Source organism: Rhinatrema bivittatum, chromosome 2 (genome assembly GCF_901001135.1).
Source record: "Rhinatrema bivittatum chromosome 2, aRhiBiv1.1, whole genome shotgun sequence".
Classification (NCBI taxonomy): domain Eukaryota; kingdom Metazoa; phylum Chordata; class Amphibia; order Gymnophiona; family Rhinatrematidae; genus Rhinatrema; species Rhinatrema bivittatum.
In genome coordinates this window covers 227,146,426-227,166,354 of record NC_042616.1, presented here as the reverse complement: position 1 = coordinate 227,166,354, position 19,929 = coordinate 227,146,426, and the positions used below count along the sequence as shown (strand labels likewise).

General features: G+C 41.6%; 1 protein-coding gene across 11 annotated transcripts in view; it reads left to right on the top strand.

Moving 5' to 3' along the window:
* Positions 1-19,929, top strand: part of TBC1D5 (TBC1 domain family member 5) — a 1,653,915-nt gene that overhangs the window by 1,078,946 nt on the left and 555,040 nt on the right. For all 11 annotated transcript variants that reach the window (XM_029589267.1, XM_029589269.1, XM_029589266.1 and 8 more), the window contains 2 exons: positions 15,644-15,694; positions 15,869-15,938. In XM_029589267.1, coding sequence (XP_029445127.1) covers positions 15,644-15,694; positions 15,869-15,938 — 121 coding nt within the window. The remainder of the gene's footprint in view (positions 1-15,643; positions 15,695-15,868; positions 15,939-19,929) is intronic.

Here is a 19,929-nt window from a genome sequence, read left to right as displayed (position 1 = left end):
CGGTGAAAGAGTAAGGTGTTTCCCAGGATTTTTGTAAAACACTACGTAGTACCTCTTGCGGTGGAAGAGATGTGGGTTCTCCTGGGGCATCAAATATCTTGAGGAGACCTAAGGTCTTTGTTCTAGGATCCGTCTCCTTTTCTACCTCTAGATGTAAGATCGTACCCAATTTTTCTAAACATTTTGGCTACGTAAGGTCTTCTGGAGTGGAGTATGGTTCCTGCGGCTGTTCTTGTGGGTCCGATGGGAATCCAGTAGATAATGATGGGGATGTTTGTGGAGACATGGAATCTATGGGCGTATCTTGCTTTGGAATTGGTGAAGTTGGTAAACCTGGTACTGGTGATGATGGAGGTTCAACTGATGGTTCCCTGGAAATATGAACAGTCTGTTCCAGGGAACTTGCAGATGGTTTGTTAGACATCTTGAAAGATGATTCCAGGGTTTCATAAAACCCTGCTAAAGACGGAGATAATTGCCAAAATGCCTCTTTCGTTTGAGGAGGCATTGCCGAATGACTGGATTGTTTTGGTAACTGATGTGCTCTAGGTTCCACCGGGGGTGGTTGAGTTAGAGTGTGTGGAACATCATGTTTTTTTCCCCATATTGTCCTCTGCAGTCCTGGCAGAGTTGTTTGAGGACGTAGATGCATTAGAGGAAGTAACTTGTATAACTTCTCTATGTGAAGAGGTTTTAGCACCTTGAACATGGGATGAAATGGAAGTAGAGGGGCTAACGTCCCACGCACTACCCGTTTTTGCAACCTTTTTATGGTGTGAATGATGGGAATGTTTATGGTGATGGCCCAATCATGATCCTGCCTGGACCTTATGTCCCGATGGTGATAGTCTTCTATGTTTTGGCCGGAATCCTGTCGAAGTGGATCTTGAGGATCGTGACATACCCGAACGGTTTGGCGTTGAATCGTGAGAGGTGGAATGAGATAACTCTGGGGATTCAAGCCGTCACTTTAATACATGTTATCTTGAGTGTTTGGACTTATGTAATACCTTTTGTGCCAAATACCCCGACTTTTGCTTCGGAGGATTTATTATTTTTGCTCTTTTCCTTGGCGTCGGGCTGCTCAATGCCGTCATGTGTTCTTGTCCAGTGTGCGCCGACGTCTTTGGCGCTCTGTGCGCCGACGTCTTCGGCGGCGATGTTTCCGGCGCTGACGTTTCCGGCTCCATATTCGTTGGCACCTGCGCCACTGGCGCCGTTCCTTGCGCCTTGTGCGGGCGATAGTATGGTGTCCTCTTCCAGAGTAAGGCAGATCGATCTCGATCCCTCGGATCAGATCCCTGATCCGATAGCCTCAAACTTCGTGGCAAGTCCTTACCTCCAGGCCTGGAGGGGCGAGGATCCCACGACGCTGCTCTTTTTTGTGATGGAGCCGGTTTTGTCGAGGGCCCAGGTGAAGAATGAGCCTCCGATGGCTCCGATAAACTAATGAGTTCCCTCATTTTATAGGCCCATTGTTTTTGGGCCCTCGGGGACATTTGGGCACAAAACTCACAATCTTTTTGATTGTGATCGGCCTCGAGGCATTGGTAACATTGGTCATGGCCATCCATGACCGACATTACCTTGCCGCATCTACAAGGCTTAAAACCGGATTTCTTCGACATCTTTGTAGAAAAACAAAAATGCTGAGGAGAAGTCAACTCCGCGTGCGATCCCGCGCGCGGAAAGAACAGACTGAGGAGAATCTGTTACTTTCCTGCGCGGGCACACACGCGCAGCCGCAGAGAGCAAAAATCGAATCTCTGCTTGGTAAAGCTCCGCCTCCCAGACCTGATTGACAGATCCTATGACAGCATGGCTAATTCAGCCCTGCTATCAATGGGAAACCACTACATATCACTGCATGATAGCAGCATGGGATCTGTTTTACTGTTTGGGATCTTGCCAGGTATGTATAACCCGGATTGGGCACTGCTGGAAACAGGATACTGGGCTTGAAGGACCCTCATTCTGACCCAGTATGGCAAGCTCTTATGTTCTTAACTTCTGAATGGTCTTTGTAATAAGTGGAATCAGAGGGAATGCATTGAGAAGTCATTCGTTCCATGGAATTAAGACATCTACTAGACTGTTCCTTGCTGGTCTCTTGGAGAAATAGATAGGAATGTTGTTGCTACTGTTATGCCCCTCACCTCTGATCCAAAGTGACTCCAGCATAGCCTCTGGCAGCATGTTATTCCTAGCACCCTGTAACTCTGGACACCTTTATAGGTCTCCTAGCCAGAACTTCCTATGGCACTGGCTGATGACATCACATCCTCCATAGTATATACGGAACTCCTTTCCAACCAGCCAGCACCTCAGCAACAGATCTCCTGGTGTGCCTTTGTCCCAGTGTGTGTTGCTTCCTGCATTTTCTCCTTGCCTTTTTTGTGCCCTGTCTTTGCCTTGTAGTGCCTTGTTCTTGCCTGCCATGACTGTCACCTAGCCTTGGACTCTCATCTCTGGATCACCCTAAGCCCCCCCCCCCCCCCCCCAAAGACCTGACAGGTGCCAGAACCCAAGGGCTCAACCTGTGTGGAAGGCAGCTAGTTTAGGTGAAGCTCCAACTGGTCCCGCCACAGTGCCCCTCTGCCAGCTGCCAGGGTGGGCCTAGTGCGCTTGCACACAAGGCTTCGCTAACTGCACTGTAGTACAAAGGATCAACCACTCTTGTGGACATTACAGATTGCTGAGGCCATGGACCCGGAAGTGATGGCTACCCTACAGACCATTCCCGGCATGGCCCAAAGGATCCAGCAGCAGCAAAACATCTTAAACCAAATCACCGGGAGGGGGTAGTTTGAACCGATTGGTTCTCGCTTGGATGCTTTACTGGTTCCCCTGCTGGCTCCTGCTTCTCAAGTGGTGCTGCAGTTGCCACCTCCACCTCAGTTCTATGGGAAGCCCTTGGAGTGCATGGAGGCTTACAAATGAAAAATAAGAGAGAAAACAACAAAACAGAAATGAAAGAATAAACTTATTTATAAAAAATATTATCAGCTTAAGGAGAACAGTAAAACACATCCTTTCATACAAGTGTAAGAAAAAAGGCTGAAAAGACTTGCACAATGGCGGCAGTGCAGGACCCCCCCATGCTTACTCAGAAAGACACTTTCAGTCTTTCTGAGCTCTGAGAGAGTTATATATCTCAACATTGTCTAATATTGTCACCCACTTTGTAGGTCATTAATGTCCTATTTGTCCAAGGAGAAACATGACTATGCTTTTTAATTTAAAAAATGCTTTCTGTCAGTCTGTATCCTTTCCTCTCACCCAAGGGTACCCTTCAAGTTATCTATTCATACAAGTTTTTAAAATAGCATTTTCCATCAATAAGCAGGCTAGGTGACATCATCCAACGGCGCTCATGTGGGCTCTCTCTCTCTCCAATAAATTAGAGCTTTTCTCTCTGTGCCTGCATGTCACTTTCCATGTGAAGTATATCATTGGTCTCCTCATTCTTCTTTTATCCATGTTCACGCGCAGACATTTTTTATTCTCTCCTCTTTGGATCTCCTCAATTCTTGGAGTTTGTTTTTCCTTTTTGCGCCAGAAATACCAAAGAAAGCACTTTTCAGTGCTAGCCAGCCATGTCCAAGAAGCCTGGCTTCAAGTATTGTCAGTGCAGACACACAATGTCCATCACTAACAACCTCAATTATTGCTACCACTGCCTAGACCTGGATCACAACCAGACATCGTGTCAAGGCTGCTGCCGCATGTCTCCACAGGCAGAGGGCAGCAAAAATAGGGCTTCTTAGGGACAAGAGTGGGACTCCTTCACCTTCGGGCAGCTATGCGTCCTCACTAAGGCACTCAATATACTCTTCCCCGGGCCCTAAGATTTTTGCCAATGATGTCCAAAGGAGATCATCTTCGATGGAGCCACAGATAAAGATAATCCTCCTTGGTCGAGCAAGCACGCGACCAAGGAGGATTCAAAAAGTCACTTTGTCACCTAGCAAACCCAAGCCAAGATCTACGGGCACCCCAAGCATGATTTGTGCGCAGGTGCGGCATTGACTTCATCAAAGACCTCGCATCAACACACCAACAAAGCAGGAGCATCGTCTTTGAAGCAGCCGAGGCATCTCTGGGACATGTTCACACAGTCGACTCCAAAGTCGTCTCATAGGAACGACCACATCTCGCCTGCCTCGACCCACGAAGCATCGGCGTAGACGTCCAAATGGGTGCCAACGCATGAGGTCTCAACACAAACTGTCAAACGTTCTAGGACTCACAACGCATCGACGCAAACACAGCATCCCTCCATGCACAATGCCTTCACGGCATGACTCTAGGATCTCTAGGCACATGTGTCATCCAGATGTGATGACAGACGATAATCCTCCTTTTCTGTTTGTGTAGAAGAGTTGCAGGAACCTCAAAGCCAAAATCCCAAGAAAAGAAGAGTGGGCCCCTCTTCACCGACTGGTAGTAAGCTCAGTGTGGACCTGATCCTTGATATCTTATTGCAACCACCTTGGGCTTCCCCTTCCAAGCCTGCTCAATCAGTTCTAGATCTTCCTCCTCCCAGGAAGAGCGCACTGTCTTCTCAGACTTGTCTACAAACTCACTTCCTAGGGACTATGATCTTCAGGAGGAGCTTTCTCCGAGAGACAAATGGGCTAGACCACATAAAGGTTCCTGGGACTAAAGACAACCTCCCTCAAATATACTATCTGTGGCTATACACCCTCATGGGAGATTGTCTCCAGCTGTAGTCATCATGGAGAAACAGAGACTTCTTTCGGAACCACTTCCAAGCCACTCCCAACAAGCCATGGACCAGATTTTGTCAATCCTAAAGAATCTGTTCTCCTCATTGCACCCAGAGATTCGACCATTCTCCTTACCACCCCCCCCCCCCCCCCCATATATTCCAGGTCCGATTGGGGAAGAAATTTAGGAGCAACCCCCTTTTTCTCCAATGAAGCCCGCATCCCTGCAGTGAGATAGGTGGGGTGGATCTCAGCCACCATCGCCGTAGTCAGACCACCCGGATTCTCCACCAAACCTCTCGCCCACCAGCTCGACAGGCATCCCATCTGGCTCTCCAGAATAAACTCCAGACCACTCTTCTCCAGAGGACCTAACCTATTCATGGTTTGTTGATCCTGAAGATCCTGGAAGTTCCAGCTGAACCTTTAGCACTGCCTTCCCATAGGGTGCTGGATGCAGTACTGTCAAAGATGTGGTGTCCCCTCATTCAAACCTTCCTGTCTCCAGGAAGCTGGATTTAAAATTGTGATTGCAGAGGCCTTGACGTATGGGGTCGTCCAATTACCACAAACATCAGTTGTTGTTGAATCAGCGATGAATCGTGAAAAAAGCAAAGCTGCATGCATCTGCTCCTCCAGAGAAGCAGCACAAGCTTTGCCAAGAAGACTTTTCAAAATGCAATGTTAACATCCTGGATCCAACAGCACCAGTTTTACATGGTCCAATATCTATGAATGCCTACAATTATTGAAGCCATTCTTGCATTCAGAAATGGGCCAGCAGCTAACACCTCAACCTTTTTACGACCTGGAGGAAGGTTTACGTCATTTGCTGAGGGCGGTCTATGAGTCGTTTGAAACGTCTTCCCGCACTTCCATCACCACCATTGCTGCTCGACAAATAGTTTGGCTCCATTCCAGCTCCATTTAGGGAAGACGTGTATGACAGATTAGCAAATCTACCATGCTCAAGCGAGAACCTGTTTGGCGACAAGCGGAAAGACATAGTATCCCAAATCAAGGACCAAAGTGTTGCAGTGCAGTCCTTGTCAGTGACGTTGGATTCTCAGGTGGCAGTGAAGCTGTTTTATCATCAATATCATAAACATTACTATTATCAGAGGAAGCCGTTCAAACAGTTTCAGCCTTTCATGTCTCAGTCATATCAGCAGTTTCAGCAATCTCATCCACAGTCCCAACCTGCTCAGCTTAGAAGTCGTCAGAGAGACCGCAAATAGCAGAAACCCTTGCAACCATCAATCCCAAAACCCCTTCAGTCTTTTTGAAGACAGCCCAGCCGCAGCTTTAGTTGCCAGTAGGAGGCAGAATACGACATTTTTTCTCAGAATGGAGTCAAATCACGTCAGATCAGTGGGTTATGAGGATTGTCCGTGAGAGTTATCTTCTGAATTTCAGGATCAAGCCTTCACTTACCCATCATGCCAGCCCTTTGAAAGATGCTTCTCAACTACCTCTCCTGGAGAAAGAGATCCAGTCCTTGCTCCAACAGGAGGCCATCCAACTGGTAACGAAAAACCAAATCAATACCAGTTACTATTCCCAGTATTTCCTTATTCCAAAATGCTTGGAAAGATTCACGCCCATTCTAGATCTACAGTCCCTCAACAAACACCTTTAGAAGGAAAAGTTCAAGATGACGTCCCTCACATCAATCCTATTATTCATTCAAAAGAGCAATTGGATGTGTTCTTTGGATCTCAAAGATACCTATACTCACATTCCAATACACCCTTCCTGCTGGCGATTCCTGTGCTTACAGGTAGTGTCGAACATTACCAGTACAAAGTCCTCCCCTTTGGTCTTTCCTCAGCTCCCAGGGTTTTCACAAAATGTTTGGCTGTGGAACTGCCTCATCTAAGACGCCAGGGAATCTGGATTTTCCCCTATCTGAACAACTGGCTGATAGTCTCATCCAACCAGATATCCCTACAAGCTCATCTGCAAATGGCAATCACTTGCCTGCAATCTCTAGGATTCCTCATCAACTACAAGTAATCAGTACTCAAACTGACCCAGATACTGCAATTCATAGAAGCCAGAATAGACTCCATACAATCTTGCGCCTTTCTTCCGGAAGGGAGAGTTGTAAGGATCCACCACCTGAGTTTAGAATTACTCCACAGATCAATTGTCACAGTGCGCCAGGTGCTTGTAATCCTGGGATGCATGGCAGCATCCATTTATGTAGTATCTCACATTCAACTACATATGCAGCGCCTTCAGTGGGGCTTGAAGTCTCAGTGGACTCAATACTGCCAACCAATGAGCAAAAAAGTAACTTTGTCAGACTCCATGCAAAGTGACATTCAATGGTGGTTACAACCAGGGGTGCTAGCAATGGGATCCTCTCCCTAGGAGCCCCCCCCCCCCCCCCACAGTCTTGTCCTCACCACAGACGCATCCACTCAAGGTTGGGGTCTCATAGTCACAAGGCCTATGGTCAGTGGAGGAACAGTCCTACCAGATCAACCTGCTAGAACTCTGAGACATGAGGTACACTCTAAGGGCCTTCACTCATTTACTGTGAGGCCACACCCTTTTGATTTACATGGACAATCAGGTGGCTATGTTGTATGTGAACAAGCAGGGAGGATCGGGTTCCTGGCTTCTCTGCAAGGAGGCAGTATGGATATGGGAGTGGGCCATTGAAAACTTGATGACTCTTCGTGCAATGTATCTACTCGGAGCAGAAAACAAGTTGGCAGACTGCCTAAGCAGGGTTTCCATCATCACGAATGGCTCCTCAATCAATCCGTGGCTGACAGGATCTTTCTACAAGGGGGGAGGGAGGGAGGGGGGGGGGCACCCTTGGTTGCATACGAACAGAATCGGAAGGTAAATTGATTCTGCTCTGTCCATCCCAGCTGCCTCAGAGAGGCGCAGGATGCCTTTCTTCTGTCTTAGGCAAGGGGGTCTTCTATATGCCTTTCCCCCAATTCCTCTCATCTCAAGGGCAGTTTAGAAAATGATCCAAGACAACACACGAATTATACTCATAGCAGGGCAAGGCCAAGACAACTGTAGTATGAGTATCTGGTGCAGTATTCCGAGAGTCATCCAATATATCTCAGTCATGATCCAGATCTCCTAACCCAAGATGAGGACTCCCTTCTCCACCCTCTCCATTCTTCCCTTGCTTAATAGCCTGAATTTTGAACGTGAGATCTTGCAAGGCTTAGCTCTCTCAATGGATATTCAATGGATTATTATAGTGGCAAGGAAACCGTCAACCAGGCGAAACTATTCCTTCAAGTGGAAGCGATATGTAAAATGGTGTCAGTCAATGGATTAGCCCCTTTTCATTGTTGCCCAATGAGATTCTCAGTTATCTGCTCCATTTCTCAGAATCTGGCTTGGCGACGTCATCCATAAGGATTCATTTAAGTGGTATAGCAGCTCACCATAAAAGGGATAGGAATTCCTCTCTTGCTTCCCATCCATTGATATCTGGATTTATGAGGGGCCTTTTTCACCTTCATCCTCCCATCAAAAACGTCCAATGCCCTGGGATTTGAACATTTATTTATGTATTTATGTATTTAAAAGTTTTTATATACCGCACTAGGGGTAGTAGTCTATCCATCTTAGTGGTTTACATATTAAAACAAACATAATATCTTAACATAACAAACATAATATCATAACATACAGCAAATTTCATACATTATAATTACCTTGCAACAGATAATAATAAATGTCAATAGGTATAAAAAAGTATTGGAAGAATCACTCAGATATATTGTATGTGCAGGTGAATAAGTACGTTTTTAGTGCTTTTTTAAATTCATTACGGCTTACTGTTAATCGTATGTATTCAGGAATTGAGTTCCATAAGATAGGTCCTGCAACAGAAAAAGCTCATTTTCTGGTCAATGCCAAACTTGCAGATTTTATTGTTGGAATTTCCAGCATGCATTTGTCCATAGATCTAAGCTGTCTATTGGGTTTGTATAGTCTCAGCATTGAACATAGCCAAATCGAATTAGGATTATGTAATAAATTATGGATTGTAGACAGAATTTTATATGAAATACTGAATGATATTGGAAGCCAATGTAAATGATACAGTATAGGTGTAATATGGTCTCTTCGCGTAACATTGCATAACATTCGGGCTGTTGCATTCTGTACAAGTTGCAGCGGTTGTAATGAGGATTGAGGCAAACAAATATAATGCATTACAGTAATCTAGTGTGGTGAATATCAAAGCCTGGATAACTGAATGGAAATCATTTGGTAGTAATAGAGATTTAATTTTCTTCAGCATGTGTAATTTGAAAAAAGATTTTTTCACTACTTCAGAAATGTTTTTGGATAATGATAATCGTGAATCAATGATCATTCCTAAATTTTTTGCATACGGTTTGATAGGGATATGTTGGTTTTCAAATATAAAGGTTTGAAGTGGTTGTTGATTTGAGTCAGGAACTGTAGATAGATAAATCAATTCCATTTTAGTAGTATTTAACTTTAGTCTGTTATGTTATAGCCATGCTTTTATTGTTGATAAATAAAGATGTAGTAAAGAAAATGTTTTTAACCAGGAGTCGGCAAATGGAACTATAAATTGTATGTCGCCTGCGTAAATTTTGAAGTTTAAACTTAATCCTGCTAGAAGACGACATAATGGCAAGAGATAGATGTTAAATAATAGAGCAGAAAGAGCTGAACCTTGAGGCACACCTGTTTTGGTTGTGTACCAGTCTGATTTATATTTACCCATCGTGATTCTTTGCGGACGGTTTGAGATGAAAGAAGAGAACTATTGTAATGCTGAACCATTTATACCAATTTGTAATAGATTAACTAGAAGAATGTCATGATTGAGAGTATCAAAAGCTGCAGATATGTCAAGTAAAACTAATATGTAATTTGTGTTTGAATCAAAGCCTCTTATAATCATGTCAAAAGATGAGATAAGTAAAGATTCCATGCTATGTCCTTTCCTAAAACCGTGTTGATTGTTGTGTAGTATATTGTTATCTTCAATATATTCAGAAATTTGATGTAATGCAACTGATTCTATGATTTTTGCTATTGAAGTCAAAGTGGCGACAGGTCGATAATTAGTTAAATCTAGAGGATCATGATTTTTCTTTTTTGGAATAGGCAGAACATGGTCTTGACAGCTCTGATGAAAGATTCCTTTGAACCACTGCAGTCAGTTGCTTTGACATCCCTCACGTAGAAGGTGATTCTTCTTGTAGCTGTCACCTCAGTTCAACGAGTAAGTGAACTCTAGGTCTTGGTGCACTTCTCACCTTACTTGCAGTTTTATCATGATAAGGTAGTACTCAGGGTGCATCCCAAATTACTCCTGAAGGAAATGTCTGCTTTTCACATCAATCAAGCCATTTCACTCCCTATCTTCTTTCTCACACCATTATAATAATTGAGAGAGATTGTTACATTCTTTGGACTGCAAGAGAGCGTTGGCTTACTATAAAGAAAGAACACAGTTTCACCAGCACTCATCACAGTTGTTCATCTCATTTAATCCTAATGCACTAGGAGTGGCAGTCTCCAAGAGGACAATGTCCAACTGGATCACAGATTGCATTCAATTCTGCCACAAGTCAGCGCATTTGCCATTGTCAGGATCAGTCAAGGTACATCAAGTGTGAGCCACAGCATCCTCTGTAGCACATCTTCAGAATGTGCCATTTGAAGACATTTGTAAAGCAGCTACATGGTCATCTATCCACACCTTCACATCTCACTACTGCCTAGACAACTAGCAGCTTCAGATATTTCAGGGCAAGTGCTTTTGTCAAGTGTGGTTAACCAGAAAGACATGTCCACTGAGGGGAGTGGGTTAAAAAAAAAAAGGAGCAGACAAAGGAAGAACTAGAATGGTGAGATGGTAAACATGAGTTGTTCCACTCTCGTCCATTCACCATTCCATTCAATTTTCCTTTTTTTTAACCTGAAGCATGGGACTCCCAGACAGCATGGCTAATTCAGCCAGCTTATAGATGGAAAAAAGCAAGTTTGCTTACCATAAATGGTGTTTACCATAGATAGTAGGATGAATTAGTCATGCGCACCCTCCTTCCTCCCAGGACATGCCTTTCTAATCCTTCCAGACCATGGTACTGCTGTCTGCTTTTCTTTTTTTTTTTTTTTTTAATTTATAGTTTATTAAATTTTCTTCAAACATTCTTACAATGCAAAAAAGAAAAAAAGAAAATGTTGCTTCACATCAACACAACTTTCAAAGAAAATATACTTTGCCCACTTTATATCATGTGAATACAATAACCAGCCCACATAATGGGGAGCTTAAAACAAGAATTATAACAAAAAGAAATATCTCATATCAACATGAATATATTAGGAGATTGCCATTTTTTATACCTGTTACCCCTTTTATGGAGGGGGTTCTTCTTTGTCTATCCACCCTTATCTACAAGAAATGTTTCTAAATGAGGTGGTTCAAGAAACACAAATTTATTTTTCTGAAAAGTGATTAAACACTTACACGGGAATTTGAGATAAAAGGTGGCTCCTAAGGCAACCACCCTCTGTCTCAAATTCAGAAACTATTTCCGCCTCATTTGAGTATCTTTGGAAATGTCCGGAAATACTTGAATTTTCTGACCACAAAATAAAATTTCTTTATTTCTAAAATATCTCTGGAGGACAAGGTTTTTCTCATTTTCCAAACCAAAAGTCACTAACAACGTAGCTCTTGATTGGATAATATCATTTGATGATTCAAGGAAATCTGTTAAATTGGGACTAGCTGACACTAACATATCGATACCTCCTTCAGGGGTCGATATATCCCTTTTTTTTTATAGGTAAATAATACATTTTTGAAACAGTTAATTCCTTAGTTATACCCAAAATTTCCCTTGCATATTTACTAAGTAATTCTTGAGCAGATATTAATCTAATACATGGGAAATTTAAAAACCTCAAGTTATTTCTCCTTAGAATATTCTCATAACCCTCTAACTTCTTGTAGATAATTAAAGAGTCCTTTATAGATGCTGTACTGGCAGCTTGTAGTGTTGCAACCTGTACCAGGTTTGACTCAGTCACAGTCTCTAAATGAACAATTCTTTTATTGTGATCCTCCAAGTCTTTCTTAGTTTCCAATGCCAAGGCGGTGGATTGACTCATGGAAAGGGCTAGCATCCTTTCCATTTTGGAAACCACCCTCCACACATCTACCAGGGTGATGTTATCTAGAGGGACTTCTTCGACATTTAATTCACAAGGTAACACATTTCCCAACTCATTATTATTAGTACTAGTCCCATCCTGTAATCCTGGTTTTTGGACTCGGGCGATGTTAAGGCTACAGTCTTAGGGTCAGAATCTCTGCTGGCCCCACTGTTTCCAGCAGTTACATTAGGGGACTGGTCAGTGGCGGGACTATCGGAGGCTCCCGACGAGAAAGAGATGTCCGGAATGACTTCTCTGATATTCTGACTTACCCTCCGAATAAGATGTTGATCCATCGGGCCTGTGACGTCTCCTCTTACTGGTGTAGATATCGCCATCTTAACTTTCCTTTTCTTTCCCATCCAGAGCGCAGGAAATCTCCAACGATGAAAGAGTAAGAAAAAAAAATCGCCCAGGGGCGCGCCCCTTTGGCGCGCGGCTTCGGCGCGCCGGCGGCTGCGCGCCGCTGTCCTCAGTTTAAATAGGGGACAGCAGCGCAGTGATGACGTCACGAGTAGGCGGGGTCTGCACTCGGTTCCTCCGTCTCGGCGTCCCTTCTGCCGTGCGGCTCTCACCACGCACCGATTTTAACAGCGCGGCTCTCCTCCAGGTCAGCTCCCGCTTCTCCGCCGCTGTCCTCGGTTTAAATAGGGGACAGCAGCGCGGTGATGAAGTCACGAGTAGGCGGGGTCTGCACTCTGTTCCTCCGTCTCGGAGTCCCTTCTGCCGTGCGGCTCTCACCACGCTCCGATTTTAACAGCGCGGCTCTCCTCCAGGTCAGCTCCCCGCTGTCTGCTTTTCTAAAGACTGAGGAGACCAACATATTCGCACAGGAAATGCCACACAAGCACAGCAGATCAAAGCTCTATCTTATTGGAAGGAGAGAGTCTGCAAACTTGCTTTTATTCTCCTTTTCTACTTTCTCTTTCCTTTTATCTCTCATTCACTTTTTCCTATATCCCTTAACCTGTATACTCCTTTTATGCCAGTCTCTCTCCTTTCACACATATTCGTGTCTATTGACCTTAGGGCTATTTTATTGCTTTTTTTAATATCCCTAACTTTTTGAAACTGTAGGGTGTTCTCATTTGATGTCAGTTTGATAGTGATTATGTTGTTCTATATTGGGATCTGGCTTCTAATTGTCAGTATTATCAAAATCTTATAATACGAAAGTGTGTTTCTCAATCAAGTTTTAAAATATTTCTATCTCTAGTAGCCCTCTTCCTCCACACATATGTCTTTTCTAGTTTTGTGTTTTGAACCATATCTAAATATTTTCGGATAGATTTTCAAAGCGGTACTCGCGTAGGATATGCGCGTACCCCCCAAAAACCTACCCCAAACCCCCCCTGTGCGCGCCAAGCCTATTTTGCATAGGCTCAGCAGCGCGCGCAAGCCCTGGGACGTGCGTAAGTCCCGGGGCTTGCATGGAGGGGCGTGTCGGGGGCGTGCCCAGAGTGACGTGGCGTTTTGGGGACGGTGACGCGGGCGTGGTTTTGGGCCGTGGCCGTGGCCTCCGGACCAGCCCCCAGGACTGAAACACGGAGCGGGGCAGCCGGCCGGCACGCGCAAAGTTAGGGAGGGGGTTTAGGGAAGGGAAGGTGCGGGGGGGTGGAAGGAAAGTTCCCTCCGAGGCCGCTCCGATTTCGGAGCGGCCTCGGAGGGAACGGAGGCAGGCGGCGCGGCTCGGCGCGCACAGGCTGCAGATTTTGGGCAGCCTTGCGCGCGCCGACCCCGGATTTTAATGGATACACGCATATCTATTAAAATCCCGCGTACTTTTGTTCGCGCAACTTTATAAAATCCAGCCCTTTGTTTGTTTTGCTTCTATACTCTTTGCCTTTCAGTGTCATCAGAACAGTTCAACATAACCTAAACATTGTTCTACTCCAAAATATAAATGCTATAAACCTTAAAGAAAAGCAAATTATTTGAAAATGGAAAAGCAGTCTGGAAAATGTGATTTGCATTTGTTTAATCTTGTTGCCCTCTGATCATTTTCCATGGCCTATTCTGAGAACATGTTACAGAATCTGAGCAGATAACCTTGTTGGTCAGGAAACTCTCATTGGTTGAATTTGGAGAACATTTATTTTGTATGGCAGATCTTCTACTCTGGAATGCTCTTCTTGAGGGGCCCAAATCTGTATCCTCCTTGGTGTAATTTAGGAAGCTATTTAAGGCTTTTTATTCACTCTTGCCTTCAATGGGTTTTTCCTAATGCATTTTTAGTTCTTTAACAGCATTCACTAATCAGCTTGGACAGCTTGCTGAGATACTTATATCATGGTCAGCTTAATATTTCATGTCATATAATTTGTGGATGATTAAATAAGTCTCACCAATAAGCAGCTTTGGTAACATAATTTGTGCTGAGCTCAAACTAACAGATGTCTTTGGGTTAGCAGGGACTATAACTGCCTTTAAATCTTGGTCCCATTTCCAATTTCGACTGCAGTTAGTAGTCCACTCTTCAGATGCTGTGGTTTCTGCCTTTTGCCCTTTGTTTTTCTGTATGTTTATATGTCTGTGATAATTGTATGAATGTTACCCTATTACCTGCCTAGAACTGGTGATAATATGGGATAAGTGTTTCTTAAATAAATGAATATCACTCCTAAATAATTTTCAATAAAGTTTTATTTTTGAAATATTTCTGCTCCCAACTTCAAAAATCTACAATAGTGAAATTTAACAAAAAAAAATGTTGGAATCACTTTTATATCTATAATATATATATAAAGGCTATATAAAAAGTATATGTGTTCCATGTTTGAAATTTCATTTTCATTAGGTGATTTGTAATAATGCATTCTAAGTATTTTTTGGCAAATATGGATAGAGTTCCCTCACAACATTTGCCAGGGTATGTTTTTTGAAAATAAAATAATGTATCATTTTTGTTGCTGGCATTGATATAATTTACATATGGATAGTTGTCTCAGCTGTATCAAATGTCTTTTTAGTAGTGAAACTACTTATCCAGTATTAATGTTGTACTTGGAATGGAAAATATGTTTGTTAGGTGGTTCTTAAGCTTTCTGTTTTATAGGTACTTAAAATATAATCAGGGTTCAATTGAAAATAAATGAAAGGTTATAGCAAGTAACCCTTTAACAAGCTTTTCATGTTTTCTTCCTCCCCATCTTCTCAATAAAAAAAAATTGTTAACTACAAAATAAATCTGAATTGTTGTCATTAGTTAATTGCTGTTTAAAATGCAAAAAAAAAGCTATTAAAGCAAAATACATTACTGTTTTCATATTGTATATTTGACCACTAACCATAAGTTTTTTTTTTCGGACATACAGTGATATATTGTTCAGTAATCAATTATTCTATATGAAGCATATTCAAAGATTATATTGTGACATTCAGTAATTTATTATTTGGTATAATTAGTTGCTTGCTTCATTGTAGAGCAGACAAAGCAGCTAATTTGTTTTTAATCTTTATAGATAAGACCGACTATTTGTTCAGAGGCATTGCACTGTTAATTAAAAGAACAAGCATAATATCCTGTATCTTGCATGAAAACTGGCTTAAATATTCACAGCAAAACCAGCAAAATACTGGTCAAGATTCAATTTTGTTCATTTTTTTCTTTTTCTTTTATTTATTTTCTTAGATTTGATTTTCCACCTTCTCGTTAGGCTATCACAAAGTAGATTGTAAACAAACAACATACTGAGTGTTCTTTTCTAATTTGTTTTTAGTGAAGAAATGAAAGCTCTATTGAACCCTGAATACTTGGAACATGATGCATAGTAAGTCAAACAATGTTCTGCTTTCAGTCACTCACCATATACTGAATGTATATACAAATGTATATGTATGTATGGGTGTATATTTCCTCTTTTTCTTTCTACCTCTTTCTGTTGGCTTTTCATTCAATTATTTCAAGTGTTTTTCAATTTACTATATTTTTATTTTTTTTACAGTGCAATGTTTTTAAATCTTATGAAGACTGCAGAAGTTTGGTTTTCAACTTTTGAGCATGACATGCCAAGGGTAAATATTTACCTAAGCATTGTTCCAATGAAGCATGCAGTGAAATTGATATGTGTTAATATTTAGGATATGGGTAAATATCTTACAAGTAAAGACTGTTTACAATGTGAGTTAAATCTGACCCATGAATGGGTTAATGTCAACCTAATGTTCATATTTAAGGTTAAATTACTGCTGATTAAATGAAGTAAATTGATATTTTCCAAATTTCTGACATACTTTTCAATTATTTACTTTTCAGCTGTTCAGTAATTGCAGGTTTTCGAATCCTAACATTGCTTCTCTGTAGCCTGTTTGACTTTTTTTTTTTTTTTAACATTATTTTATCAAACTTCAGCACTCAGAAAAAGTAACTTTCCCTGTGTAATCTGTTTTATGTCTAAATTTGTCTTAGTGTCACAGTTCATTAAAGTTTCTGGTTGTAATTTCAGTAAACTTTACATTAGTTTACTTGATAAATGGATAGAGGCAGATCATGCAACACATTATGGTCTGTTCATTGCTCGAAGATGGCCCCAATATGGTGCTGGATCTTGCTGGCATCAGAAAGAAATTTAACTTTGATGGATATACATGAAAATCCAAAGAACCACTGTATTTCTTTGTAGCAGAATGATTTTAAGCTTCAGATACCATTTTGTATGTATGATGTAGTAGTAGTTTCTTCTAAAAACAAAGGAAACGTAAGCTGCAATATATGCACCTTTGATGGGGGTTTTTTTTGGGGGGGGGAGGTTGTTATTTTGGTAGGCAGCAGAGAGTTATGATAGACATAGTAGAACTTAAAGGCTTAAAACAAAGCTTCTTATGAAAACTTAAGTTGTTTCCTTAAAGTCAAAGTATGACTACATTGATAGATTAAGTAAATGGAAAGCAGAAGATAATCTGTGGAACATATAGGATGTAAATAATATGCTGAAATTTCATAATTTATGCGTGAAAAAGCAAAGTCACAAGCAGATGATAGTCGACATAGACAAAAACAAGCATAATATCAATGACCATATAATGCAATATTCAGATATAATTATCATGCTCTGTAAAGGTATATACAATTAATAAACAATCTATGAATTTATTAGGAATTAGCACATTGGGCATCTTCTGTGCAGTGTAGGAAGTATGGTAGCAATTGTGAGACCTTGAATATGAATCTAATAATAGAACTACAGTAGTTATATACATTTTTATCTTTAACACTGTAGTGCATTTCCAGTAACAATATTTGACATTCCGTTATTAACAAATGTGTGTGTTTGGATGATACTACATACTTTATTGGTAAATATATTTGTTAACAATACATGATTTATTTGACCTTAAATAGTGTGGTGTTGGCTTTATGTTGATGATATTTTCCAAAAGTAAATCATTTCATAGATTTCACACAGGGTCATGTGACTTGTCATGTACTGCATGGAAGAGCTTTCTTAAGCTGAATATTTTGAAAATAGAACAGGCAGCAGGTATTAGCCCTGATCATTAGTTACATTTTGATGCTTAAGAAATATCAGTGAGCATTTATTCTGTGCTTTTTGACACTTAAGCTTTTACTGTTATGTTATATTTATTTTAAAATACATTCTCTTCCTCTTGTCTGGCTATTTGTTAGCACAGAGTTTTCATTTGTATAGCTTAAACATACATTTTTGTTTTCTATCTGAAGATCTGCAGCTCCTGTGACAAAAACTACAGACAATTCTTCTCTTCCAAGCAGTTTTACTTGGCACCAACATTCACATATTCTCTCCATGAAAACTTCCTTTATTTCTGTGTCTCAGAGCATTTAGATTTTAAAATCTACCTATACGGTTTTGCATTGTTAAATTCCCATGTGCAATGCAGTTCCCATCTTTCTTTGTAATCATATCACTACAGATCCTTGACCATCAGTGCCAATATCTCTACATGTTACATAAAGTTGGGCATGCCTCACTGTTCATTACTGTATGCTTTGGTTGTTCTGGCTGCTCAGTGGGCTTTCACTGCTTCAAATAGACACTACACATTTTCATTTCAGGGGTACTGCAGTGCTTCAAAGTTGCTTGGTACCTTGAGCACATTTTGTGCCTTGCAAATACCTCTTAGTATTTGCACTTCAATGCTCTTGAGGCCTTGAAGCTGTTTGGCACTTTGAGGAGCTTTGCACTTTGAGAACAGTCTTATGCATTAGTGTGCTAGTGGTGCTTAGCTACCTTACAGCTGCTGAATACCTTGAGTGTAATTAATGTCTGGAAAGTACCTGTGCATTTTAGTTCTTCAGTGCCTTCAAAGCTGCTTGGTTCTTGTATGAACTTTATACCTCATGAGTGACTCTTGCGTTAGCATTTCTGCGGCACTTCAGTGCTTCGAAGCTGCTTAGTAACTCAAGTGCAAGATTCTAATAAAGCACTAGTTCTCCATGCTAGAGGTATCAGGATCAAAGCCCATGCTTTCCAACTATTCCTTGCCTTAAGAGTTTCATTTTGCTATGCACTTTGCAAGCATTTTTTCATTAAACTTTCTGGATTTTAGTTGATCCATCTGGACTTTAGACATTTTGATACTTCAGATGTGTATTACGACTTCAATGCCACAAGGTCTGTTCAGCATCTTTGAAGCACATTATTGCTTTAAGATGTTTTATATATGACAACTTCTTTTGGTATTCTGGCTCCAAAAGTAATATAAGAACATAAGAATTGTCCGCCTTCAAGCCCAGTACCTTGTATCCAACAATGGCCAATCTAGGTCACAAGTTCCTGGCAAGATCCCAAATAATAAGTAGATCCAATGCTACTATTGCACAGTGACAAGTAGTGACTGTTCCCTAAGTTTACTTGGTTAATAGTTTATAAACTTCTCCTCCAGGAATCTGTCCAAACCTTTTTTAAACTCAGCAATGCAAAACTGATTTAACCACATTCTCTGGCAATGAATTCCGAAGCTTAATTGTACATTGAGTAAAAAAGAATTTTCTCTGATTTGTTTTGAATGTGCTATTTACTAATTTTATGGCATGCCCCTAGTCTTTGTGTTTTTTGAAAGAGAAAGTAACCAATTTACATTTTCCTAGAATGTAGACAGATGGACTCAGGAAAAGTGGCTTATCCCAGGACAAGCAGGATGCTAGTCCTCACATATGGGGGACGTCATCAACGGAGCCCTAGTGCGGGAAAACTTTCTGTCAAAGTTTCTAGAAACTTTTGACTGGCCCCTTGAGGCCACTGAGCATGCCCAGCATGCTATGATATTCTCTGCCACAGGTGTCTCTCTTCAGTCTTCCGTTTTCCGCGCTGCTAGTAGCATCGCGGGTCAGGAGCCGTTAAGGTTTATTTTTCAAGTAATACAACTATTTGATATTCTCTCTCACATTTATCTCTTAGAGGTTTTCTTAACACCGGCCGGTGAGTACCTCTCTCTCAAATTCTCTTTTTGGAATTTTTCTCTCACGAAATCCCATCACAGTCGACGACTGTCTGCTTAAAATGGCAACCGGGTTCAAAAAATGTACCGTTTGCAATAAAACGATGTCGATTACAGATCAACATTTAGAATGTGTATTGTGTGTTGGCGAAAATCACAATATCAGTACCTGTGATAAGTGTGGTGAAATGTCGGCGAAAACTCGAAAATCTCATCAAGAAAAAATGGAACACCTATTCTATTTACAATTGATGCCTTCCCCGTCAAAATCATCAAAGTCGTCTCCGGCTGGAACGACTAAACGCCTCTTAGTCAAAAAATCTCGACCACAAGACTCCGGAGATCAACCGTCCCCATCATTGTCCGTTGCATCGACTAAGTCGGCTGAGCATTCGAAAGCCAAACATCGACATCGTCATCGACACCCGGAAGCATCGACCTCGACATCCCCAGAGGAACCGATGTCAAAACGACCACGTACTCAAGATACATCGGTCACTTTGCTGCCTGGGCCTACTCCATCGATGGCACTGCTGCCGCATGTTCCTTCACAGGATATACCTTCACCGCCACCGCTTACACCTGT